This window comes from Rhinatrema bivittatum, chromosome 8 (assembly GCF_901001135.1).
Source record: "Rhinatrema bivittatum chromosome 8, aRhiBiv1.1, whole genome shotgun sequence".
In the NCBI taxonomy this organism is placed as follows: Eukaryota; Metazoa; Chordata; class Amphibia; order Gymnophiona; family Rhinatrematidae; genus Rhinatrema; species Rhinatrema bivittatum.
The window spans coordinates 42,463,400-42,491,165 of record NC_042622.1 but is presented as its reverse complement, the minus strand read 5'-3'; the positions used below and the strand labels follow the sequence as shown (position 1 = coordinate 42,491,165).

Below are 27,766 nucleotides of genomic sequence, written 5' to 3'. Positions count from 1 at the left end.
ACCATCAGGGGGTGCATGTTGGAGGTTTTCAACCTCTTCCCCCCCCCCCCCCCCATTGCCACGCTTCGACCTGCGGCCCCGAGACACGCATTCCCCGGGGCTGCCAGCTGCAGAGAGGTCACATTCCTCTGCAGCGCTTTTCAGAAGGGAGCAGGAGCCCCTTGGGTAGGTGGATTTAGGCAGGGGAGGTCGTTCTTTCCCGCTCCCCGCGGCGATACTTACCTCTTTCCTTGGGGCCGCCCCCTCCCCCCCCCCCCCCATCCTGATCATGCCGAGGGCCTTCTGATGCTCGGCTTGTGGAGAGCCCAGGTCCCAGCTCTCCCGTGAGGGGATCAGCACGAGGTGCCTCCCTGGGGGGGGGGGAGGGCACCTTGCAGCCGACGGGAAATTCAGCTCCGTGAAGCCAGGTGCGATCTCATCGACAGAGGCATGCCCCAATCCTGCCTAGTGTGGGAACGGCGGCCATTTTGGAGAAGGAGCCGGTGGGCCCGGCACCGATACCTCACACGACAGACGACATCGGGGTGTTGTTTCCTCCGATTCTAACACCGGTTTCTCTCCTGGAGCCTGGCATGTCCGCGGGGGATCCTGCGTTTCTACCCCCTTTGGGCCCGCCCCCGTTTTTGACAGATTTTGTGCTCCTAATGTACAATGCCTATCTGGCCAGGATGTCACAACTTTCGGATGCTCTCCCTGGACCCCCACCGCCCAAGGTCCCTCGGATGGCTGATCCTCCACCTGGGAGAGTCTCTCAGGAAGTAGGTGCCCCAGGGGTGTGGGTCCCTCCGGGGCCTTCTCGGTTGTGCTTGTTCCTCCCCCCAGCGGGGGAGGGGGGGTAGATCAGGTGCCAAACCCGTCCTTGGACCACCCCCAGGATCCCACTACTAGCATCGCAAATGGAAGGGGACAATCCCAGAGTGTTACGAATTTTCCAAAGGGACGAGTTGGACACTCTCTTATTCCCCACATCCTACAGGAACTGTATATTGAACCACCGCCGGATCCACTTGGTCCCACTCCGTCGGGGAAGAAGGGGGACCCCGTCTTGGTAGGGCTTCACCCTCCGGGCAGGGCTTTTCCAACTCATCCTACCTTTCTACAGCTCTTAGCCAGGGAATGGGATTCGCTCGAAGCCTCCCTCAAGGTCAGCAGGGCGATGGACAAACTATATATCCTCTCCCGGAGGATTTCCTAGAACTGCTTAAAGTTCCGAAAGTGGTCTCCGTGGTGTCGGCAGTCACAAAGCGAACCACGATTCCGGTTACGGGAGGCACAGCACTCCGGGACCTACAAGACAGGAAGCTAGAGGTCTACCTCAAGCAAGTATTCGAGGTCTCCGCGCTGAGGGTCCGGGCGACCATCTGTAGCTCGCTGGCACAAAGAGCGGGACTCCTCTGGGTACAGCAGCTCCTCACCTCACAAGAATTCCCTCCTGAGGATGCGCATCAGGCAGACCGTTTGGAGGCAGTTATTGCCTACGGGGCAGATGCACTTTATGACCTCCTCCGAGTGCTGGCGGTCTCGGCTCCGCAACTGGTCAGCGGACTCTTCTTCCAAGACGCAGTTGGGATCCCTGCCCTTCAAAGGGAAATTCTTATTTGGGATGATCTGGACCAGATCATCAAATCCCTCGGAGAAAACACAGTACATAGGCTCCCAGAAGATCGGCCGCGGACTACCAGAAGCCGGTTCCGCAGTCAGTCACTTCCACACCTCCAGACAGACGACACCTAAGACGCCCTCTTCTCGCTCTCAGTCTTCGACCCGTCCCTTTCGAGGCTGCAGGCCAGCAAGGGACGGGATGGCACAAGCTGCCTCTTCCAAGCCCCCACAATGATGCTAGGCTGGCCCACTCCCCGACGCCCAGGATAGGGGGCCGGATTTCTCTCTTCTACAAGGAGTGTGCACGAATCACGTCTGATCGGTGGGTCCTCGATATTCTAAGGCATGGCTATGCATTGGATTTTGCTCGACCCCCAAGAGATAGATTTCTCTTCTCTCCCTGCGGCTCAGTCCAAAAGCAGGCTATTGTACAGCAGACCCTCAACAGACTCCTGGCTTTGGGGGCAATCATCCCAGTACCTCCTGCGGAGCTGGGCTCGGGACATTATTCAGTCTACTTTGTGGTCCCCAAGAAGGAGGGTTCTTTCTGACCAATTCTGGACCTCAAGCTGATCAACAAGTCGCTCAAGGTCCCGCACTTCAGAATGGAGACCCTGTGCTCTGATTGCGGAGGTTCTTCAGGGGGAATTCCTCGCCTCTTTGGATCTGACGGAAGCTTATCCTCACATCCCCATCTGCAAGGCGCATCAGCGTTCCCTGCGCTTCAAGATCCTAGGACAGCATTTTCAGTTCCAGGCGCTACCCTTCGGTCTGGCGACCGCCCCCCGCACGTTCACAAAGGTCATGATAGTGGTGGCGGCAGCTCTCTGCAAGGAGGGAATTCTGGTTCACCTGTATCTGGACGACTGGCTCATTCGAGCGAAGTCCTTGCTCCAAGGTCAGCAGGCAGTCACCAGAGTGGTTCAGCTCTTACAATCCCTTGGCTGTGTTATCAACTACACCAACAGCAGACTTATTCCGTCGCAGTCACTGGACTTCCTGGGGGCACGTTTCGACACAGCGACAGGCAAAGTCTTCCTTAGGCTGGATTTCGCCCAGGCGCTCTTGACACAGGTCCAACACTTCACTTGCCTCTTGTTGGCCACGGCTTGGGATTACCTCCAGATCCTGGGATCCATGGCTTCCACGATCGACCTCATACCCTGGGCTTTTGCGCATCTGCGGTCGCTACAAAGAGCGTTACTCTCCCGTTGGAAACCATTATCGCAAGAGTTTCAAGCCATCCTCCCACTCCCGCAACCCGCCAGAGACAGCCTGCGGTGGTGGCTCGACCCATTTCACCTGGCGCAGGGAATGTCCTTGGACATCCCGGACTGGGTGGTGGTAACCATGGATGCCAGTCTCTCCGGCTGGGGAGCAGTCTCCCAATCGAGCTCGGTCCAGGGACAGTGGACAAGGGCTCAATCCACATGGCCAATCAATCGCTTGGAAACCAGAGCGGTTTGCCTGGTGCTGAGAAGTTTCCTCCCTCTCATCCATCATTGGGCAGGTAGAATCCTCTCGGACAACGCCACTACTGTAGTGTACATCAATCATCAGGGAGGAACGAGAAGTCTCCATGTCTCCCTGGAAATGGAAGGGCTGCTGGCCTGGGCGGAGATTCACCTCTCCAGGCTGGCGGCCTCTCACATCGCAGTAGACAACGTACAGGCGGACTTCCTGAGCCGACAACGTCTCGATCCAGGGGAATGGGAACTCTCCGAGGACGCGATGCAGCTCCTCATTCAGCGTTGGGGGACCCCTCACCTGGATCTCATGGCCACCTCCCACAATGCAAAAGTGGCGCGGTTCTTCAGTCGCAGAAGAGAGCATGGCGTGGAAGGAGTGGAAGCGTTAGTGCTCCCATGGCCAAGTCACCTTCTCCTCTACGTGTTTCCACCGGGGTCCGGTGGTTCTGGTGGTGCCGGAATGGCCCCGCCGTCCGTGGTTCATGGATCTGATCAACCTGGCAGTGGACGGCCCTCTCCACCTCTGCCATCTCCAGTGGCTACTTCATCAAGGTCCAGTATTTTTCGACCAAGCAGATCGCTTCTGTCTTGCAACCTGGCTTTTGAGAGGTGCCGTCTAAGATGCCAGGGATACCCGGAGGCCGTAGTTTCAACCCTTCTCAAGGCTCTGAAGATGTCTACATCCCTCGCTTATATTCGAGTGTGGAAAGTTTTCGAATCCTGGTGCTCTTCTCATTCAGCTTTGCCGCGGTCCCGCAAATTCTTTTGTTCCTCCAGGTGGGCCTGGAAAAGGGCCTAACCTACAACTCCCTAAAAGTTCAGGTCTCTGCACTCTGGTCCTTGGTTCATCGACAGGATGGAATTACCCTTTCAGCTCACCTGGATATCGTACGGTTCCTCAAGGGGGTGAAGCACCTAAAGCCTCCGCTTCAGGCTCCTTGTCCTTCCTGGAGCCTCAGCTTGGTCTTACGGATTTTGGGAGGTCTTCCCTTTGAGCCTCTACGTGGCGCCACCCTCAAAGATCTCACACTCAAGACGGGTTTTCCTTGTGGCCATCTGTTCTGCCATTTGGGTTTCTGAACTCCAGGCGCTCTCCTGTAGGGAGCCCTACCTTCGGTTCACGGATTCGGGTGTCTCCTTGCGCACGGTGCCCTCTTTTCTTCCTAAGGTGGTCTCCGCATTTCACCTGAATCAAACTGTGGAGCTCCCCTCGTTTTCCGCTGATGAGTCCCGTGACCTCCGTAAGCTCGATGTCAAGCGCATCCTGATCCATTACCTGGAGGTCACTAATCAATTTCGTCTGTCGGATCATCTATTTGTCCTTTGGCATGGCCTCAAAAAGGGATGCAAAGCCAGAAAGTCAACGATCGCTCGCTGGCTCAAAGACGGTATTCGGACGGCGTATGTCGAAGCCCGACGACAACCCCCGTTGGGTGTCCGAGCCCATTCTCTGCGATCTCAAGCAACGTCCTGGGCAGAGAGCCAGTCCGTCTCTACACAGGAGATTTGCCGGGCGGCCATCTGGAAATTGTTGCACACCTTTATTAGACACTATCGCTTGCACCTTCCATTGCCCTCCTTTGGTTCCCTAGGTGACAGGGTCCTTCGAGCAGGTCTATCCAGGGCCCACCCAAAGTAGGGAAGCTTTGGTACATCCCACCATCTGGACTGATCCTGGTACGTACAGGGAAATGAAAATTATTCCTTACCTGCTAATTTTCGTTCCTGTAGTACCATGGATCAGTCCAGATGCCCTCCCTAAGTATGGCTGGAATAATTATTTGGGATCTACTGCTCGACTTCCTTGCTTGGTGTATCTTTTATCTGATCTCTGCAGTTGTTTCTCTCTTATGGGAACGTTTTCTTTCTCTTTCTGCAAGTTTTGTCGTTTGCAACTGTTGTAGCATGCCTTTCGGCATCAGGTTCTACATGTTCCGTTTTACACTGTTTGACGTTACCAGTGTTTGATAGACTTAATCCATCCTTCTCTGTGTCTCTTGCTTTGATATTCTCATTACTGAAGAGCAGCAGAGGGTGCAGTGGCGTATAAGGTAGCACCCTCTGAAGCTTTGTCTGACTCCATCTGCTGGATGGGGGACATAATCCACCGTCTGGACTGATCCATGGTACTACAGGAATGAAAATTAGCAGGTAAGGAATAATTTTCATTTACTGCCGCCAATGGCGCCGGCAGCCAAGAAACAGAAGTGCTCTGCTTGTCATATTAGGGCTGCACAGTCTGACCTGGATTCCAAATTATGTCAGCACTGTGAGGAAGCCCAAGGAGAGTTGGCCTCTCCGGACTTTGCTAAGCCCAGCAACTCCCATTCAGAGAATGGGTTAGCCACAGCCTTAACTGGAAGTACCCTGAATCTGAGTACTCCACTGACTGGGTCATCCATGAGAGAGGAATATTCAATGACTCCTACCCCAGTGTCTCCTTGCCTAGGCATGGACCCAGGTGCCTTCTCTTGTGTGGAATTTTTCCAGGGTCTACAAGCCTTCATATAGGCGCAGTTTACTACCTAGCTTGCCCCTGTCCAGGTGCAACCTCAAGCCAGTAAGCTCTTCCTCTCCCAGTCCTATCGGCAGACCTCTAGGAATGCCTCGCCTTACCAAGGGCATTTGATGGCTCAGATGAAGAGGACAATCCAGACCCCTTGGAAGAAGGGGAAATTCCCCCTGGGTTGGAACTGTATCGAACCATGTTGCGTTTTTTTCATAGAAACGAATTGCCGGCCTTGGTTTCCCAGACCCTGAAGATGCTGGGAGTCCCTGGGACCGATTCTATGACTAAAATTAAGAAGAATCCCATTTTGATCTCCCTACTGGCTTCCAGTACTGGTTGCTACTTTCCAGTACTGGAAGCCATCCAGCAATTGCTTGACCTGGAATGGGATGCCCCAGAAGCAAGTTTTAAAGGGGGACGAGCATTAGAAGCTCTATACCCACTGGATCTGGCAGTGAGAGAGCGTTTGCATTTCCCTAAAGTGGATGCACTGGTCTGTGCTGTCTCTAAGCGAACAACTATCCCAGTGGAAGGAGGGAGCAGCCTTAAAGGATGCACACGACAGATGGATGGAGTCCATCCTTAAACAGGCCTTTGACACAGTAGCAGCGACCTTGCAGATTGTTTCTTGTTGTGCCCTGGTAACTTGTTCGTGCCTACTTCTCTCTCAGGAATTCACCCTTGAGGGTGAATTCCACAGCGGTTATGGAACTCGCTGCTTTTATAGTGGACGCGGGTTCAGATCTAGTCCATACTTCGGCCAGAGGAGTGGCTTCAGCTATGGCTGCGGAATTGGTCAGCAGACGCAACCTCTAAGACCAGTCTCACAAAGATGCCCTTTAAAGGTTCACGCCTTTTCGGAAGTGAATTGGAAAAGTTGGCCAGTAAATAGGGCAAATCTCTAGTCCCCTGGCTACCAGAAGATAAGAGGAAGCAGTTAGAGCGCCCCTCGCCTATGAGGAGCGGATCCAGGGGCTCCCAACGTTTTTGCTCCTACAGATACCTGACATTTCTGAGGTCTCAGTCCTTTTGTAGTCGACAGCCCAAGAGAGGGGCAGGCTCGAGTTCAGGTTCATCCCTATCAAATGGGTACTGGAAGTCATACAAGAAGGATATGTGCCAGAATTTCATAGCACTCATCGGGACGTATTCATGATGTTTCCTTGCCACGCCCAGCACAATAAGCAAGCAGTGGAGACTACTCTTTTAAGGCTTCTTGGGTTGAAGGCTGTATTCCCAGTACCTGCACCCCAGGAAAATACAGGACATTATTTAATCTATTTCATCATACCCAGGAAGGAAGGTTCCTTTCCCTCCCATCCTGGACCTCAAGAGTCAACAGACATCTCCGAGAGAATCATTTCTGCTTGAAACATAATGCTCCGTGATAATGGTGGAACAATCGGGAGAGTTCTTAACCTCCCTGGACCTATTCGAAGCCTACCTACATATTCCAGCCTGTCAAGAACACCGTTTCTTATGCTTTGAGGGATTGGGTGTCATCATTAGTTCCGGGCACTGCTCTTTGGCCTAGCCATCGCCCCTAGAACATTTTCCAAGATTATGGTGGTCGTAGCGGCAGCATTGAGAAAAGAGGAATCCTGGTGCACCGTACTTGGACGACTGGTTGATCTAGGCCAAATCCTTGGAAGAGAGTCTTCGTGTGACCAACCTCTTTGCTTCAGGCACTGGATTGATTAGTGAACCTGGATAAGAGCAATCTCAAGCCTCCAACCGGTGTGGAGCTATCTCCAAGTTTTCGGTTTGATGGCAGCAATCCTGGAAGTGGTGCCATGGGCGAAGGCATACATTCGACCACTTCAAAGCTCGGGGGGAAGTGATGTTATCGGCGGAGATGGCAGTATGGCTCCAGCGCTTCTTCCACCACCAAGCAAATCTCCCCTCATCTAAGCCATCACTCAATAAAATCGGCGTTCCTACCAACCAGCGAGCTCCAGGATACAAAGCCATGGCTGCCAAACGAAAAAATGTCGACTTTTGCCGCTTCTCTTTTCAAAAAGACAGCAACATTCTGTCAGAGGATATCAGCTAGAGTTGAACGAGTCAGCGAAGATGGCACCGACACTGTAGGCCCTGAAGGAGTCCTGATCACTTCTGACACTACTAAGAACCCAGAATCTGACCTTCCAACCCACGTGGAGTTTTACGAGTAGATTCAAAATTGAAGGACATCAAATCATACTGTCAGGAAATGAATGTTCGCATGGAGGAAATCCACAAGGAAATTGCATCAATGGGCCATTGTGTAGATGAAATAGACACTCGTCTGGATCATCAGGTAGAGCTGGCTAAAAATCTAAAAGATACATGTTCCCCAGCTGTAAGATGACAATCTGCTTATTGAAGAAAATTTAGCAGACCTGGAAAATCGAGCAAGAAGAAGCAACATCCGATTTCGGGGCTTCACAGAGTCTCAGTGGGACTGAGGATAGAGCTACTTTGATCATTCGCTTCTGTAAGTACCTACTTGCTTCATCATCAGGCGCAGCAGATTTTGAGCCTCCTGATATTAAACTAGACAGAGCACATTGAGCATTGAGAGCTCCCATGGCTAACCATAGCAGAGATATCGTGATCTGTTTCCACAATTTTGCTATTAAAGAAATGGTGGCTCAGGTTACTAGAAAGCAGGTCACATGGCAATGGGAAGGACAAGACATATCAGTCTTTGCAAATCTCTCCCAAGCAGTTCTGGTCAAGAACTGAAAGAAGTCACTACTTTTCTAAGGAAGGACAACATAAGATACAGATGGTTGCACCCATTTGAGCTTTCCTTATCTATAGAAGGAGCTACCCATAAGATCCACTCTTCTGATGAAGCAGTCTCCATTTTGGCATCGAGAGACTTTACTTGTTCTAAAATGCCCGTGAAACCAACTAAATCGTCTGCCACAAGAGCTATTCTCCCCATTTTGGAAAGTGTCTATGGAAATGCAATAGCAGACTGCGGCACCACTCCGGGGGATCCCTGCCCAGTTAGGGAACTACCTGACTGTAACTACATTGCACTACTTGAGCAATGCTACTGAACCCTGGAGGCTTACATGCTGCAACCTATAAAGCAGATTGCTATAATTTTTTCTTTATTGGTTCTCTAGTTCTTGTTCTGGTTTTTATGATCATAAGTGTTTGGCCTTTTCTTTTTTTTTTCTGACTGTTTAACTGCTGGGTGGTGTATGGACCCCATCCCACCGGTGATAACTCCCCCACTACTGTTAGTGGTTAAGGCCTGCCGGGAAGCTATTGCAGGTTAATCTCTCTTTTTTGGGGGCGATGGAATTCAATTTTGGGATGCTGTTTGTCACCAGACCTTTCTTATAGTTTTTCTCATTAATATTCTTGAATATTATGTTTGTCAGTGGATCAGACTGAACAATTTTTTACATTATATAACCTGCCAGCCTAAGATGACACAGGGTGGACTTATTGGGCTCCTAGCATTCCCTCTATATTTGGGGAGTTCATAGCTTGCCAATTATTCATTGGCTTCCTAAAGAGGTTATAACCTTGTGGTATATATGCCACCAATTTGAATAATTTCAATTAATGCTAAAGGTTTCAACTCCCCTTATAAGAGAAAAAGTTTGTTCTGAGAGCTGGAATTGTCTAAGGCTGATACAACTTTTATCCAAGAAACACAGTTAATGCGCAGATACAAATACCTCTTTGGATCCCCAAAATTTTCACAACTGTTTTTCACACCTCACCCACCCCCACTCCCCGTTGCAAAGCCGATAACTTTATCTGTGAATGCACCCACAGCATTGAAAACCCTATGGGAAGATACTTATTTAATATTACATATAATAGTGAACAGTATTCCCTATACATTGGTTAATGTATACGTTCCCAATAGAGACCAAGGAGAGGTTTTGTTTTGTGGTTTGTTTTTTTTTTTTGCAACTACATGAAATTTTACTTACCTCTTCGGTTGGTAACATAATAGTGGATGGCGACTTTAACGTGGCTCTTTCCCCTAGTTTGGATACATCAAAGGGCTCCTCCTCTTTAGCTAGATCTCACACTAAAAATTTGAAATCCCTGATGGAGGATCTCCATCTTGCAGATATCTAAAGGTCTCAATTTTCCACTTCTAAAGGCTACACTTACTATTCAGCTCCCCATGACTCAAATCGTTATCATGCAGATAACCTTTTCTGAAGATCTCTGATTCCAGGATTTCTTTGAGGGCGGTGACCTTTTTTTTTTTTCTCTCCAGAAGGTTGTTTCTGCGTTCCATTTAACTCAGTCCGTGGAACTTCCAGCTTTTCCAGATTTGGACACGTCTACTCCGCATGCTAGAGACTTGCATTGTTTGAATGTGACGTAGGCTTTGTTGCGTTACCTCAGTCACCAATAGTTTGAGTGTCTGACCATCTCTTTGTGCTATGGAGCAATACTAAGAAAGGGGCAGAATGCTTCAAAGTCCACCTAGGCAACATGGTTGAAAGAGGTAATAAGCTTGGCTTATATCTGTAAGGGGTGTCTGGTCCCGGAGGGATTAATGGCGCACTCAGGTCTCAGGTGACTTCTTGGGCTGAGTGTCAGCTGGTGTCGCCACAAGAAATTTGTTGGGCGGCTACCTGGAAGTCGTTGCACACTTTTGCCAGACATTATTGTTTGGATGTCCAAGCCCCAGAGACTATGGGCTTTGGTGCGAGTGTTCTTCGAGTGGGACTCTCGCAGACTCACCCTAAGTAGGGAAACTTGGGTACATCCTGGACCGATCTGGGTATGAACAGGAAAGGAAAATTGGTTTTTACCTGCTAATTTTCGTTCCCAGAATACCATGGATCAGTCCAGACTCCCGCCCTGGTGTGGGAAGAGAGTCCGCTCGTATTTAAAATATGGTTCTATTGTATATAGTCTATAGAGCTGCTTAAGATTTCAAGTTTGTTCTCCTGGTTTGGCGTTATGAAGCAGAGTTTTCTTTCAAGGTGGGGTTTTAGATTTTTTTTTTCCCTTTGCTCGTTTGTGGGACATTTGTTTGCATTTTCATTAGGATTACTATGGAGCAAATCTTGGCTTGGGTGCAGGTCAATACTGAGGGACTGCAGGTGGCACTCTGGGTTATGTGCCAGTGAAACTTTCTCTGTCTCCATCTGCTGGAAGAGAGACATAATCCCAGGAGTCTGGACTGATCCTTGGTATTCCAGGAACAAAATCTAGCAGGTCAGAACCAATTTTCCTATCCTAACTGTGTGAACTCTCTTTCCCTTAGGTGGTTTAGACGTGAAGACTCAAGAGGCAGCTCTACGTGCTGGACCTGATATCCTTATTGCCACTCCTGGCCGTCTCATTGACCACTTACACAACTGCCCCTCCTTCAACCTGGGCAGCATCGAGGTGCTGATCCTGGATGAGGCAGACAGGTGAGGAGGAGTGCGGGAAAGTATTTACAGAAGAAATTCCATATAGGGTTAGGCCAATAGTCCATCAAGCCCAGCATCCTGTCGCCCACAGTGGCTATTCTCGGCCATGTGAAAGAAGTACTCAACAGATCCTAATAGGGAGATCTGTTCCTTCTTCACTACCAGCTCCTGTGTTAACCACAACATATTTCTCAAATGATTTGATCCATTTTTTTGGAAACTTAAAATAATTAAGAGTGAGAAGTATGCCTGAACAGAAAACAAACATGGAGAAGGAAATCCCCAGAAGCCTCTGCGTGTCTTTGGCCTGCCTGGGCTGAATGGACTCTGAGTGACTTACAGAATGTCCCTGGATATCTGTAGAAGCAGGCAAACTATTCATAGGGTCACAAAGAAGAAACCACAGGGGAGCTTCAGGCACTATTCTCAGGAGTTTGTAATCAACATAGTTACAGATGTGTTGATTGTTTTGTCCAGTAACAGTTTAACAGAACAAAGAGAGCCATGGGAAATGGGCTACACATCCTGGGAAGCCAATCAGGGATAGTTAGGGATGATCTAATCATGCATTTGACATCACAACTTATGTAAATGATCCTTTGGGCAGTCATGCAAATCTCTAGAACCTTCTATCCTTTTCCTGTATTTGAATGTTATCTATAAAACAAGGGTCACTTCCTGTATCCAGGGAGATGCTGGTCAGTTTGTAAGACTAAGGGCACCCAGCATCTCCCGAGAACACTTATATTGACTAATAAAAATACATTATGAGTCTGTGTTCTTGTGTCCCTGGCCATAAGCATAGAGTAAGCTTTACAAGAGACTTCATCTTCACCTCTACAAAATTAAGAACATAAGAAAATGCCATACTGGGTCAGACCAAGGGTCCATCAAGCCCAGCATCCTGTTTCCAACAGTGGCCAGATTTGTGAGGCAAGACTTGCCTTGGGTAAAGCCATGCTGACTTTGTTCCATTAAACCTTGTCTTTCTATATGTTCTGTGATTTTGATGTTTAGAACACTTTCCACTATTTTTCCTGGCACTGGAGTCAGGCTAACTGGTCTGTAGTTTCCCGGATTGCCCCTGGAGCCCTTTTTAAATATTGGGGTTACATTTGCTATCCTCCAGTCTTCAGGTACAATGGATGATTTTAATGATAGGTTACAAATTTTTACTAATAGGTCTGAAATTTCATGTTTTAGTTCCTTCAGAACTCTGGGGTGTATACCATCCGGTCCGGGTGATTTACTACTCTTCAGTTTATCAATCAGGCCTACCACATCTTCTAGGTTCACCGTGATTTGGTTCAGTCCATCTGAATCATTACCCATGAAAACCTTCTCCAGTACGGGTACCTCCCCAACATCCTCTTCAGTAAACACCGAAGCAAAGAAATCATTTAATCTTTCTGTGATGGCCTTATCTTCTCTAAGTGCCCCTTTAACCCCTTGATCATCTAACCATTAGCCCCATAGTGGAATTGGATGGAGAGGATAGCAGCTGTCTCTGAGGCTTGGGGGGTCTGCAGTGTTCTGGTTTTACTGTAGTGCTGCTTCTACAACACTCTCACACACAGACATGCACCCATGTACATGCTGTTTTCTAGTAATGAATACAAACGATTTCTTATGCAGTCAATCACATCCTGCATGCTGGGCAATTAGACAGAGGGAAGGGAAGAGTCAGGAGGCAGCCCCACGGGTTCTCAAGCAGCTCGAACCTGCAAGACCAGCCTTTACTGGGTTTTACAAAAAATGTTAGCAGCAGACTCGCTATGGGAAACACGATTGCTGTAGTTTACCTGGCGTTTGCTAAAAGATTCTTATGTGGTAATCCCACAAAAGGATGATTTTCGTATTCTTAGAGGATGGGATTTAGAGATATTTGTCTGTCTCTCTCCTTAGAATGCTAGATGAATACTTTGAAGAGCAGATGAAAGAGATTATCCGACTGTGCTCGCATCAGCGCCAGACCATGCTCTTCTCAGCTACCATGACGGATGAGGTGAAACCTCTTATCTCACGGTCTCTGTCTGCAGGGGTTGGGGGAGGGTGCTTCTGGGGAAAATGTGGCATGCATGTGAGGGGAATCTAAAGCGGAGGGGGAGAGAAGAGTTTGTAGCTTATACATGAATCCCAAAAAATGTCATCCAAAAGATGAATAAATGGAGTTGGGCCTGTAAGAAATGCACGACCCTTACTGTGGGCTGCTGTTGTGTAGCTGTCATATGTTTTGTTCACATGATTCTATTTGATCAGTTTCTGCCCCATTATGCCTGCAGGTGAAAGATTTGGTCTCCGTATCCCTGAAAAACCCAGTTCGTATCTTTGTGAACAGTAATACAGATGTGGCCCCATTTCTGCGTCAGGAGTTTGTCCGGATCAGACCTAATCGGGAGGGTGACAGAGAAGCTATTGTGTCAGGTTAGTTTGCTTGCTGCTTCCTGGGGTCAGCAGGCGAGTCCCCTTGCTCCATCCTGGGGCACTGGCTCAGAGGTATTACAGGCTGCTCCCTGGGAGTCCTCTGTTTCTCCTGTCCCATGTGTGCTGTGCTACACACAGGCTGAAGAATTGCAGGAAAGAAAGATAATTCCATGCCCCCGGTATCACTGTTCTCCTGATGGATGCTCTTTTTTGCTTGGTTTTGTGTTTCAGCCCTGCTGACGCGCACCTTTCCTGATCACGTTATGCTGTTCACACAGACCAAGAAGCAGGCACATCGGATGCACATCCTGCTGGGTCTGATGGGACTGAAGGTGGGAGAGCTGCACGGAAACCTCTCCCAGACTCAGCGGTTGGAGGCCCTCAGGTAAAGACTCAGCTCTTTCCTTCCCTCCTGTTCTTGCCACAGAAGAGCTAGCTACTTCCCTCAGATAACACCAACTGCAGCCTGGGCAATAAGCCAAGCATCTCCCTAGGGCTATCTTCATATACAATCAGCAGATGAGGTTCCCTACATGATGTCCAGTCAGTCAGCGGGCTGGAATCTGTGATGGGCTTCACCATTTTTTTTTAGAGTCATGGTGCTGCTGATCTCCCCTTTTTCCTTTTGTCTTTCAGGAGGTTTAAAGATGAGCAGATTGACGTGCTGGTGGCTACAGACGTTGCAGCCAGAGGCCTTGACATCGAGGGAGTCAAAACGGTGGGAACCAGGACAGGTTTCTTGGAAGTCATCTGTAGAGAGGAAACTGTTCTGTCTTTTGCTTTTTGATGGTTACACGCTGCTCTTGGCTCCCTTTTTTGATCTCATATTCCAGCTAATTCCTATCCTCTTACATAAGAACATAAGAACATAAGAAATTGCCATGCTGGGTCAGACCAAGGGTCCATCAAGCCCAGCATCCTGTTTCCAACAGAGGCCAAACCAGGCCACAAGAACCTGGCAATTACCCAAACACCTAGAAGATCCCATGCTACTGATGCAATTAATAGCAGTGACTATTCCCTAAGTAAACTTGATTAATAGCAGTTAATGGACTTCTCTTCCAAGAACTTATCCAAACCTTTTTTGAACCCAGCTACACTAACTGCACTAACCACATCCTCTGGCAACAAATTCCAGAGATTTATTGTGCGTTGAGTGAAAAAGAATTTTCTCTGATTAGTCTTAAATGTGCTACTTGCTAACTTCATGGAATGCCCCCTAGTCCTTCTATTATTCGAAAGTGTAAATAACCGAGTCACATCTACTCGTTCAAGACCTCTCATGATCTTAAAGACCTCTATGATATCCCCCCTCAGCCGTCTCTTCTCCAAGCTGAACAGCCCTAACCTCTTCAGCCTTTCCTCATAGGGGAGCTGTTCCATCCCCTTTATCATTTTGGTTGCCCTTCTCTGTACCTTCTCCATTGCAACTATATCTTTTTTGAGATACGGCGACCAGAATTGTACACAGTATTCAAGGTGTGGTCTCACCATGGAGCGATATAGAGGCATTATGACATTTTCCGTTTTATTAACCATTCCCTTCCTAATAATTCCTAACATTTTATTTGCTTTTTTGACTGCTGCAGCACACTGAGCTGACGATTTCAATGTATTATCTACTATGACGCCTAGATCTCTTTCTTGGGTGGTAGCTCCTAATATGGAACCTAACATCGTGTAACTACAGCTAGGGTTATTTTTCCCTATATGCAACACCTTGCACTTGTCCACATTAAATTTCATCTGCCATTTGGATGCCCAATCTTCCAGTCTTGCAAGGTCCTCCTGTAATGTATCACAGTCTACTTGTGATTTAACTACTCTGAATAATTTTGTATCATCTGCAAATTTGATAACGTCACTCATCGTATTCCTTTCCAGATCATTGATATATATATTGAAAAGCACCGGTCCAAGTACAGATCCCTGAGGCACTCCACTGTTTACCCTTTTCCACTGAGAAAATTGACCATTTAGTCCTACTCTCTGTTTCCTGTCTTTTAACCAGTTTGTAATCCACGAAAGGACATCACCTCCTATCCCATGACTTTTTAGTTTTCGTAGAAGCCTCTCATGAGGGACTTTGTCAAACGCCTTCTGAAAATCCAAATACACTACATCTACCGGTTCACCTTTATCCACATGTTTATTAACCCCTTCAAAAAAATGAAGCAGGTTTGTTAGGCAAGACTTCCCTTGGGTAAATCCATGTTGACTGTGTCCCATTAAATCATGTCTTTCTATATGCTCTACAATTTTGATCTTGAGGATAGTTTCCACTATTTTTCCCGGCACTGAAGTTAGGCTCACTGGTCTATAGTTACCCGGATCACCCCTGGAGCCTTTTTTAAATATTGGGGTTACATTGGCCACCCTCCAGTCTTCAGGTACAATGGATGATTTTAATGATAGGTTACAAATTTTAACTAATAGGTCAGAAATTTCATTTTTTAGTTCCTTTAGTACCCTGGGATGCATACCATCCGGTCCAGGTGACTTGCTACTCTTTAGTTTGTCAATCTGGCCTACTACATCTTCCAGGTTGACAGTGATTTTGTTCAGTTTGTCTGACTCATCACCCCTGAAAACCAACTCCAGAACTGGTATCTCCCCAACATCCTCACTAGTAAACACGGAAGCAAAGAATTCATTTAGTCTTTCTGCAATGGCCTTATCTTCCCTAAGAGCCCCTTTAACCCCTCGGTCATCTAATGGTCCAACCGACTCCCTCACAGGTTTCTTGCTTTGGATATATTTAAAAAAGTTTTTATTATGAGTTTTTGCCTCTATGGCCAACTTCATTTCAAATTCTCTCTTCGCTTGTTTTATCAATGTTTTACACTTAACTTGACAATGCTTATGTTTTATCCTATTTTCTTCAGATGGATCTTTCTTCCAATTTTTGAAGGATGATTTTTTGGCTAAAATAGCCTCTTTCACCTCACCTTTTAACCATGACGGTAATCGTTTTGCCTTCCTTCCTCCTTTCTTAATGCGTGGAATATGGACTGCGCCTCTAGGATTGTATTTTTAAACAATGTCCAAGCCTGTTGAACACTTTTAACCTTTGCAGCTGCACCTTTCAGTTTTTTTCTGACTATTTTCCTCATTTTATCTTCTCCTTTAACTCTTCATTTCCCTGTGACGTTAGCAGGTCAGAAGCAGATGCTGCACTTTTTCTCCAGGACCGACATGACTGCTATAAATTATGGTACCTGATCTCAGGAAATCAATCTGTGTAAATCCCTGTAGCCCACTTCTGTAAATATTATCGTCCAGCAATACCATTTGTTAGTACCACTGTGTACTGGCAGATTTTGGAGAAGCCCTAAAACTCATCATAGGAAAAACGTTAAAAGATCTTGGAAGGCTTGGAAAATGTGGTCCTGAAGACTGGAGACAGGCCAGCTCAGTGGCAGTGGTGCGTGCTGCCATGTGGGAGGTCAGACTTCAACTCCTCAGCCCTGGTTTCTGCTTCCTGGGGCCATTCCTAGCCCCTTGGGGGGCCGGGGTTCTCTGCACAATGGTGACACCTGCTGACCAGACATGTGGGGGGAGGGGGGAGGGGGAGGGTTTGCATGAATTCCAGGTTATGGAAGGAACTGGAGTCCTTGGGCCCCCAAGGACCGTGATGGCAGCGATAAATGGGAGGAAGGAGAGGGCTAAAAATAGGGGAAAATAGTTGTGAATAGAGGTTCCTGGTGCCAAAGCCCAATAGAGACTGGTTCTGATTGATCTGTGAATCCAAAGATTGCTGCAGGAAACTGCTTTAGCCCAAAACCAAATTCTGAGGACTCTCTGGTCCGATTTTTTTTTTTTTATTTTTTTTTAAATAGGCTTTGTATTCTTTGCATCTTTCTAATAATAATCTGAACAAGAAAGTGTTTAAATGGGCTGGTCTGTGATGCAAAAAAAAAGAGAGGGGTTTTATACCCATGTTGAAGACTGAGAATGGAAAAATAGAGTTTTCTGATCAATTGGTGGCTCCCAGCAGCATGAAATAATTAGAAAGCTTTTGAGGGGAATAGTAATGAGAAATGGTGTGATCATAAAAATAATGGCAAAAGGTGAAAATGCTTGACAACTCAGGAAAAATAAGTTTTCCTGATAACCCTACAGGTGGGGAGTCTTAATTTTTTGTGTTGAAACCCCAGAGGTTTTCCTGCTGTTCGTTTGTGTCTGCAGCTGAGGCTTCCTTTACAGCTCTCCCAGGGGGGGTGTTCCTCTCCCGTGTAGCTCAGCACCAGTCTTCTGGCTGAGAGGCACCTACCTGCACTTCCCTCTTAAACCCAGCCAGTAAGCCTCACTGTTAAACGATGGGACGCCTTCCTTCCCCAGGAATCAAACCCAGACCCGGGCAATGCTGCCGGGCCTTCGGGCTGGTCCTGTCCAATTTATTTCAAAGCTGTCGAGAGGCGAGGAGTGGTTGAGCTGGTCCTGTCAAAGAGAGCTCCATGCCCTCCAAAGCTAATTGCTCTCCTCCTCCTTTCTCCACTGCAGGTGATTAATTTCACAATGCCAAACACTGTGAAGCACTACGTGCACCGCGTTGGGCGGACAGCCAGGGCAGGCAGGGCGGGACGCTCAGTCTCCCTGGCGGGAGAAGAGGAGAGGAAGATGCTGAAAGAGATTGTGAAGAAGGCTCAGACACCCGTGAAGGCCAGAATCCTGCCCCAAGGTAACAAGGAAGCACACGGCAGCGAGGGTGCTGGAGCGGGTCCGGGACACTAGGATGCTACCTGGAAAAGGGGGAGGCATTTGTACTTCTTCAAAAAAAAACAAAACAAAAACAAAACTACATTCCCTGTACGTACCTAGATCAGTCCAGGGCAGATGGAGACAGAAAAAGACTTCGCGGACTCTGTCCTATACCCCTAAGATGCCATCTAGTGTCTGCCAGTATTTTTGTCTCCAGCAGAAGGTGGAGGTGCAAAGCCTAGTGTCTGGTGTTAGGTTTGAATTTGTCTGATTTTGGTTTGTTGGCACAGGTTATTTTTTCAGAGGAAAGTTTAGGTTACTGGCCCTTTACATTTAAATTGGTTAAAAAAAAAAAAGTTATTAACAGGGATAATTGAATTTAGCCTCCCAGGGGGTCGGCAGGTCCTGTTGGGACCATCCCCCCTGGTACTTGAGGCTGGAGAGCAGAGGGTTGAAAACCCTGGAACTGCCGCGGCTGAGGGTGATACCGGGGGTTCTGGCTCACTCACCCTCAGCGGGATCAATTGCGACCAGGAAAAAAAAAATTATTTTTTTTTAAATTTTAAAAGTTGTCTTTTCTTGCCTTGGGTGCTCCGGCCTAGCGTCCACCCTTCCGTCCCAAGAACATCTCTGGATGTTGGACTCGTTGGGATGGGTGGTCAACCCCGAGAAGAGTCGTCTGATTCCCTCCCAGGCTTTCCTGGCCTGTTTTTTGACCAGGAAATTGCTGCAGTCGCTGCGGTTCTTTTTTCGGTTACTGATTAAATCGAGGCCGGGGATATGCCTCGTGGCGCGGCCTGCTCAGTGTGTGACAGTGCATGCGTGCGGCTTTCCTGCGCTGGGGTTTGCACAGACTGTCTGTTAAGCGGGGAAGGCCCATCGCAGAGGTTTCAGCACAAGGCTGACAGGGACAGTGCCAGGCTGCGTCGGGAGCCTGAGAGGCCTGATCGGCTGCGGCAGGGCTCGGATCCCTTCCTGCTTAGTGCAGGCCTGCTGCCCCGGGGTGGGGGGAGGGGGTGCAGTTCCAGATGCTCGGGAGGATTTTTTGGAGGAGGAGCAGGACAAGGACTCGGATGAGTCTTCCTTCTCGTACTCCTCTGAATTTGTCAGAATGCAAAGTTCTTCAAGAGATTGCGTACTAAGTTGCCCCGGACACCCTCTATGACCACGGGAGTGGGGAAAGGGTCCTCTTCACGCAAACGCTCCAGGTCATCCGGTGGCAGAGATGAACCCAAGGCAAAGGGCCCTCTCCGGTCTCGGTCCCCTATGGCGAAGACTTCTCAGACGGACACGTCAGATGAGGATCAGTCTCCTCCATCAGCTCCGGGTGACGGACAGGATACGGATCCAGATCTTCACCTTCAGCCAGCCGAACCGGATGGTGTTCCAGTGGTGGAGGGCAAAGATCCAAAGGTGGTGCGGCTGTTCTGGAGGGATGAATTGGGGCCTCTGATACCAGTCATTCTGGAGGAGCTCGGTATTGAAGTTCTGCCTGAGGATTCCAGGTTTGGAGCTATGGATCCGGTCATGGTGGGCCTCCAGGGTCCGGCTCGATCCTTTCCTTTTCATATGTCTGTCACAGATCTTTTGTTTAAGGAGTAGGACACTCTAGACGTTGGCTTGAAGGTGGGACGAGCTATGGACAAATTGTACTCTCTTTCGGAGGAGGCTTTGGATCTGCTCAGGATTCCCAAGATGGATGCAGCAGTCTCAGCGGTCACAAAGAAGGCCACCATTCCTGTCACGGGGGCCACTGTGTTGAAAGACTTACAGGACCTTAAGCTGGAGCTGCAGCTAAAGAAAATGTTTGAGGTTTCGGTCCTTGGGATCCGGGCAGCTATGTGCAGCAGTTTTGCGCAGAGGGCTTGTCTCCACTGGGTTTAGGATTGGTAGGAGGATGAATCCCTCTCGGATGCAGCGGCGCTACGTGTTAGCCGTCTGGAGGTGGTGGTGATGGCGTATAGCGCGGATTCCCTGTATGATCTTCTGTGGACTTCGGGCAGGACAATGGTTGCAGTGGTTTCTGCCCGCAGGCTCCTCTGGCTCAGAAACTGGTTGGCTGATGGGTCCTCTAAAGCGCAGCTGAGTTCTTTACCATTCAAGGGGAAGCTCCTCTTTGGGCAATAGTTGGAGGACATGATAAAGTCTCTGGGAGAGAACAAGGTCCACAGGTTGCCGGAGGAGATAGGCCTAGAACCAGAGGTTCCTTTCCTTAGCGGGCGAGATTTCGGGGAAATCGTCGTTTCTGCTCCTCACGGTCTGCCGGTTCGTCATTTTGCCAGGACACCGGCCCCCAGGCTTCTTGGCACCCAGTCCTTTTGGGGCTGCCGACCTGCCAGAAACGGTGCTCCGCAGTCCCGTGGGGGCTCCAATACCGGGCAGTGAAATGAGGCCGGTCCACCCTTCCGTCCCAAGAATCAGGAGAAGGTTATCCCTTTTCTGGGAGGCGTGGACCAAATTGACCTCCGACTAATGGGTACTAAGCATCATAGAACATGGCTATGCCTTAGATTTTGCCCGGCCGCTCAAGGAGCATTACATAGTGTCCCCTTGCGGTTACCACCTAAAGAGCAGGGCGGTGTGAGACACTCTACAGCACTTGCAAGATCTGGAGGCCATAGTTCCAGTGCCCGAAGGGCAGCTAAGTTGTGGGCGCTACTCCATCTACTTCGTGGTACCAAAGAAGGAGGGTACTTTCCGTCCCATCCTCGATTTGAAGCGGGTGAATCGCGCCTTGAAGGTACCCCAATTTTGGATTGAAACTCTTCGCTCCATCATAGCTTAGGTGCACAAGGGAGAGTTCTTGGTGTCACTGGACCTGATGGAAATGTACCTGCACATCCCGATATGCTCGGAGCATCAGAAATATCTGCGGTTTGCGATCCTCGGGGGCCATTTTCAATTCTGCACTTTTCCGTTCGGGCTCGCAACAGCGCCCCGGGTTTTCACCAAGGTAATGGTTGTGGTCACGGCCGCCTTGCGACAGGAAGGGATACTGGTGCATCCCTATCTGGACGATTGGCTAATTCGAGCAAAGTCAGAAAGCCTATGCAGAGCCGCGGTGGCGCGGGTGCTCTGGATTTTGGACTCGTTGGGATGGGTGGTCAACCCCGAGAAGAGTCGTCTAATTCCCTCCCAGACTTTGGAGTTTCTGGGGCTCATTTCTACACGGCCTTGGGAAAGGTTTTTCTGACAGAGAGAATTTCCAAGCTCACGTGACAGGTGGAGTCCTTGTGCTCTCTACCTCGACCCAGGGTCTGGGATTACTTGCAGGTCCTGGGCTCAATGGCTTCAATGATCGATCTGGTACCATGGGCCTTTGCGCATATGCATCCTCTTCAATCAGCCTTGCTCTCCTGATGGAATCCCCTCTCGCAGCGCTTCCATCTTGTCCTGCCCCTGATGGACGTGGTGCGTTCCAGTTAGTGGTGGCTTTTGCAGCACAATTTGCGCCAGGGGGTGGATTTGGAGATTCCGTGTTAGGTCTCTCTCTGGGTGGGGAGCGGTTTGTCGAGATACAGCAGTCCAGGGCCAAAGGACCAGAATGGAGGCCTCCTGGTCGATCAATCACTTGGAAACCAAAGCAGTGCAGTTAGCGCTCCAGGCCCTCCTTCCGATGGTGGAGGACAGGTCGGTGAGGGTGCTCTCCGACAATGCGACAACGGTGGCCTACATCAATCTTCAGGGCGGAACTAGGAGCCGTCCAATGGCGACGGATGCTCAGCTCATGATACATTGGGCGGAGCAGCATCTTTACCGGATAGCTGCCTCTCACATAGCCGGAGTGGACAATGTCCAGGCAGATTTTCTCAGTCATCACCAGTTGGATCCGGGGGAGTGGGAACTCTCCGACGCCTTTCATCTTCTGTCTGACTGGTGGTCCAGACTGGCCATGGAGCTGATGGTGACGTACGACAATGCCAAGGCTCCCCGGTTCTTCAGCAGGCGGCGGGAACCGGGGGCAGAAAGGGTAGATGTGCTGGTCCTCTCCTGGCCAAAGGACATCTTCCTGTATGCTTTCCCACCGAGGCCGTTGGTTGGAAAGGTTCTACGCCACATCGAGGGGCACACAGGCAGGAGGGTGATTCTTATGGCTCCGGAGTGGCTGAGGCGCCCGTGGTTTGCGGACCTCTTGAATCTGGCGGTACACTGAGGTTTTGTCTGTCTCTGACTCTATTGCATTAGGGCCCCGTTTATTTCGCAGAGGCAGATCGCTTTTGTCTTGCGGCATGGTTTATGAAAGGCATAGGTTGAGAAGTATGGGTTACTCGAATGTGGTGGTGACTACGCTCTTACGTTCTCTTAAAACTTCCACCTTTATGGCGTATGTTAGAGTTTGGGGAGTGTTTGAGTCCTGGTGCATAGATCACCACGTACAGCCGTCCAGGGCGTCAATTCCGGAGGTCCTGGATTTTTTACAGGCAGGCTTAGCCAAAGGGTTGGCCTCCAATTCTCTGCGGATGCAGGTAGCGGCCCTTGGCTGTTTTCAAGGAAAGGTGCAGGAGGTTGCGCTAGCCTCTCATCCAGACATGGCCCGTTTCTTAAGAGGAGCTAAGCATCTACGTCCTCCAGTCCGGAGCCCTTGTCCCTTGTGGAAGTTGAATTTAGTGCTGCGGGCACTTTGTAATGCCCCTTTTGAGTCATTGAATAGAGTGACCCTGAAGGATCTGACTTTGAAGACGGTTTTTCTGGTGGCTATTTCTTCCGCGAGGTGAGTGTCCGAGCTACAGGCCTTATCCTGCAGGGAACCTTTCTTGAGGATTTCTGAGACAGGAGTTTCCTTTAGAACAGTTCCTCCTTTCTTTTAAAGGTCGTATCCTCTTTTCATTTGAACCAGTCCGTGGAACTCCCTTCATTCACAGCTTTAAATTCTTCATCTCCAGAGTCTAGAGCAGGGGTGGGCAATTCCGGTCCTCGAGGGCTGCAAACCAGTCGGGTTTTCAGGATATCCTTAATGAATATGCATGAGAGAGACCTGCATACACATTGCCTCAGTTGTATGCAAATCTATTTCATGCATATTCATTAGGGGTATCCTGAAAACCCGACTGGTTTGCAGCCCTCGAGGACCGGACTTGCCCACCCCTGGTCTAGAGATTTGCGGAAGTTGGACGTGAAGAGTGTTGTTGCTTTACTTGGAGGTGACTAACAGTTTCCGACTCCTGGATCATCTTTTCGTGCTGTGGAGTGGACCCAGAAAGGGGCAGAAGGTTTCCAGGGCCACGATCGCATGCTGGTTGAAGGAGGCTATAGTGTCTGCTTACCTGGTTCAGGGCTGTCCGATTCCATCTGGTCTTAAGGCTCACTCTACTCGGTCACAGGCGGTTTCTTGGGCTGAATGTCAACAGGTGTCTCCACAGGAAATTTGTAGGGCGGCTACCTGGAAGTCTTCACATACCTTTGCCAGACATTATCGACTGGATGTCCGGGCCCCAGAGCCCGGTTCTTTTGGAGCCAGTGTACTCGGAGTGGGACTCTCTCAGTCCCACCCTGGTTAGGAAAGCTTTGGTACCTCCCAGCTGTCCTGGACTGATCCGGGTACGTACAGGGAAAGGAAAATTGGTTCTTACCTGCTAATTTTCGTTCCTGTTGTACCACGGATCAGTCCAGATGCCCGCCCGGGGAGAAAATGGAGAGTCTGTTCGGCCGGTAGCTGATCAAGTTTTACTGACTGCCCCCCTTTTTAGGGAAAGGTCTTGGATATGTTTCGTTCATTCATGAAGTTTCAGGTTGATTTCATCTCCTCTGCTTTTCAGGGGGAAGTTGTTTTCTGGTTGCCATTATGGTTTATATAATTTCTGCTTTGGTACAGTATAATACTGGCAGATACTAGGTGGCACCTCAGGGGTATAGGACAGAGTCCATGAAGTCTTTTTCTGTCTCCATCTGCTGGAGGGGAGGCAAAACCCAGCTGTCCTGGACTGATCCGTGGTACTACAGGAACGAAAATTAGCAGGTAAGACCTGGAGAAAGGGGGAGGGGGGCATTTGTACTTCTTAAAAAAAAAAAAAAAAAAACTACATTGGAGGTGTGCAATGGCAGCTTGGGAAGTGATGCCATAACTTGGCATTCCTGTGCATACCCCAGATCATCCAGACAAATGGGTTTTGCATCCTTACCTGCAGATTGAGGCAGAGAATAAAAACTTTTCGGGCACTGCTACATAACTGAGAGTGCGACCTGCAGTCCCTTAGTATTTCTCTGTCTCCAGCAGATGGTAGAGGTGCAAACCTGCAGTCTGGAGTTTTGCAAGTAAAAAAAAATATATATATATAAAGAAGCTTTCTAGCAGGAAGGCTCCCTGAGGTGTTAGATTCCTTTGTGGGCCATCCTTTGGGTAGAGCAGGGTGAGTGGGGGGGTTGGTAATCCCTGAGCTAGCTTGACCCTTGTTGATTGGGGTGGGAGGGTGAAAGCCCGGGGGGGGCCCTGATTCTCTCACACACACCCCCCCCCCTTCTTGGTCCTCGCCACCTTCAGTGATCTCCTTCTGGCAGCAGAAGCTAGGAAGTGTTTCTTTTAATTTCCTTGCTTGCTGTGTGTTTTGGTTTTTTTGGTGGAGGTTCCTTTAAAAAAAAAAAAGTGAGCAGGGCTGATGGAGGAAGCTCTGTCAGTCGCTGATTGGCCGGACTGCCGGGAGGCAGGGTCAGGTGAGTGGGACCGGAGTTCCATCCAACTGCCGAGCTGCGTGCTTGGACAGTGTCGGAAGCAAACTGCCAGCAGTTTTCAGCAGCAGGGACTATTTTTAAGCCCGATTGCGTCGGCATGCTGCCTCCCACTCAGCGCAGGAAAGTTTGCTGCGGCTCCAAATGGGTGCACTTCAGCACGACTGCGTTTTGTTCGGAGTGCGTCTCCAGAGGGGCTGGGGCCTCCGCGGAACCCTTGGGGAGTGGCTGGATCATGAGGTCAGCTGGACTGGTGCTGGGGGGGGGGGGGGGGCAGAGGAGCCGGCAGCCATTTTGTCTGCACATGGTAGGAGTCAGGCTTCTGTGAGAGCGCCTCGGGACTCCCCTCCCCCATTGTGTCCTGCTGGTGGCAGGGGAATGCAGAGCAAGATCAGTCGTCTTCTGATCCGGAGGAATTTTTTTATGGATTTTTATCCTTCTCCATAAGGCCCATTTGGCCACGAAGGAGGCTGGATCCAAGCAGCCATTTCCCAGGAAGACCCGAGTGGCTAAGAAGCCTAAGGATCAGAAGCAGGCAGGATCGGGAGGGATCCTGCAACTCCTTGGTCTACTGCTGAGGAGGGGGATATGTCGGATGAGGCAGTTGACCCCGATCAGCTGCAGAGAAGTCTGTTTAATCCAGACAAGAACCCTGTAAGCCTTTTGGTGGATCCAATGCAGGATTCGGACGATGTCCCGATTACGGAGGGCAATGATCCTCAGGTGGTCAGGCTGTTCCATAGGGAGGACCTGGGTCCTTTAATTTCCCAGCTTTTGGATGAGTTGGGGATTAAGGTCACACAGGAAGATTTGGACAATGAGGGGGGTGAACCCGGTCCTGGAGGGGCTGTAGGGGCTCCCTAAGGCTTTTCCTTTGCCCAAGAAGTTAAACAAGTTGGTGGGAGTCTCCTGAAGTGAGCCTAAAGGTAGCCAGAGCTATGGCTAAGTTATATCCCTTGCCAGAACAGATCTTGGAATCGTGGAAGATTCCCAAGGTGGATGCAGTGGTGACCAAGAAGACAACCATCCCGGTGGCAGGTTTGGTTGCTCTGAATGATATCCAGGATCGGAATCTGGAAATTCTGCTGAAGAGGCTTTTTGAGGTTTCGGCTTTAAGCCTTGTGCAGCGGTCTGCGGGAGCTTGATGCAGAGAACCTGCTTGTGCTGGGTGCAGATCACACACAAGAAGGTATCGGGGATGGCAGCTGAGGCTACTCAGGCTGCCCACTTGGAAGCGGGAGGGGCCTATATGGCAGATACCCTCTAACATGATCCGGACTTCCGCCAGGAGTATGGTCTCTGGGGTTGCAGCACAGAGGCTTCTCTGGCTGCGAAATTGGTCGGCAGACGTGGTCTAAAGCCCAGATGTCTAACCTCCCCTTCAAAGTCAAGTTGCTATTCGGAGAGGATCTGGAGCAATTCATGAAGCAGTTGGGGGAGTCGAAGGGAAATAAGTTACCCGAGGACAAGAAAACCACCAAAAAGTCATTTCCCCCATGTGCTCGTTTTAGAGACGCAAGGAAATTTTGTTCAAGCCCTTTGTCTACAGCACAGAAGCAGAGCTCAGGCAGGCAGCAATCCTTTCAAGCTTAATGTAGGCCTCCTCAGGACAGAGGTGCCCAGGGGAGGAGGCGGAACTAAAATTGGCCAATGAAGGGCAGGCTGGACTGCTCCTCTCCAGATCCTATCAGAGGGAGGCTGTCCCTCTTACGAGGAGTGGATCAAAATCACATCGGACCAGTGGGTTCTGGAGGTGGTAGGAGACGGCTACACCTTAAAATTTTCTTAACCGCTCAGGGATGCCTTTGTAATCTCCCACTGCATCTCCTGTTCTAAGTAGGAAGCGGTGTGGGATACTTTGCAACGTCTATAGCTCCTGCATGCCATTGTTCCAGTGCCCTTCAGGAGAGGAGACAGGGAAGGTACTCCGCGTATTTCGTGGTTCCCAAGAAGGAGGGGACTTTTCAGTCCATTCTCAGTCTTCAGAAGGTCAATGCTGCCCTCAGGGTGAGATGTTTTTGGATGGAAATGTGCACGGTGATAGCGGCAGTGCGCAAAGGGGAGTTTTTGGCATCTTTGTTTTTGATGGAGGCCTATCTCCATATCCCCATTCAGGCCAAACACCAGAGGTTTCTGAGGTTCATGGATATAGGGGAGCACTTCCAATTTCGGGCCCTTCCCTTTGGGTTGGCGACAGCGCCGCGGACATTCCCAAAGTTGATTGGTGGTGGTGGCTGCGGCACTCAGGAAGGAAGGTATCCTGGTGCACTCTTACCTGGACGATGGCTCATCCAGACAAAGTCGGAAGTGGAGTGTTGTCTGTCAGTTCGGCAAGTCATGCAGCTCCTGGATTCGTTGGGCTGGGTGACAAATCTGGCAAAGAGTCATTTCGAGCCAGCCAGTCTTTCGAATATTTGGGGGCGTGGTTCGATACCCTGGCAGGGAAGGTGTTTCTGACCATGAGAGAGTGATCAAGTTGCAGAATCAGGTGCTTAGTCTTCTGCGGCTTTCGGTTCCCAGAGTCTGGGATTATTTACAGGTCCTGGGTTCTATGGCTTCTACACTGAAGTTAGTTCCATAGGCTTTTGCTCACATGAGACCTCTGCAGAGGGCTCTTTTATCCCATTGGAATCTGTTTTCAGAGGATTTTCAGCTCCTTTTACCAGTCACCAGAAGAGGTGTCCTAGTCCATCAGTCATTTGGAGACCAGAGTAGTTTGCAAAGCCTTACTGGCGTTTCTCCCTCCCATTCAAGGGAAGTCTGCAAGTGTTCTCGGACAATGCGATGACTGTGGCTTACATCAGTCATTAGGGCAGAATGAAGAGTTGTCTGGTAGTGCAGGTGGCGCAAGAGCTTTTTGTTTGGACGGAGAACCATCTAGCAGGATCTAGCATCTACATCGCATGTGGGCAGAGTGGACAACGTACAAGCAGATTATCTCAGCAGAAAGTGTCTGGATCCGGGGGAGTGGGAGTTGTCGACGAAGGCCTTTGCCCTTGTTCAGG

At 49.5% G+C, this 27,766-nt stretch overlaps 1 protein-coding gene across 2 annotated transcripts in view; it reads left to right on the top strand.

Annotated features, from left to right (window-relative positions):
- DDX27 (DEAD-box helicase 27) overlaps positions 1 to 27,766 on the top strand; it is a 75,785-nt gene that overhangs the window by 28,042 nt on the left and 19,977 nt on the right. For both annotated transcript variants that reach the window (XM_029611772.1, XM_029611771.1), the window contains exons 9-14: positions 10,823 to 10,973; positions 12,879 to 12,978; positions 13,256 to 13,397; positions 13,629 to 13,782; positions 14,034 to 14,115; positions 17,901 to 18,078. In XM_029611772.1, coding sequence (XP_029467632.1) covers positions 10,823 to 10,973; positions 12,879 to 12,978; positions 13,256 to 13,397; positions 13,629 to 13,782; positions 14,034 to 14,115; positions 17,901 to 18,078 — 807 coding nt within the window. The remainder of the gene's footprint in view (positions 1 to 10,822; positions 10,974 to 12,878; positions 12,979 to 13,255; positions 13,398 to 13,628; positions 13,783 to 14,033; positions 14,116 to 17,900; positions 18,079 to 27,766) is intronic.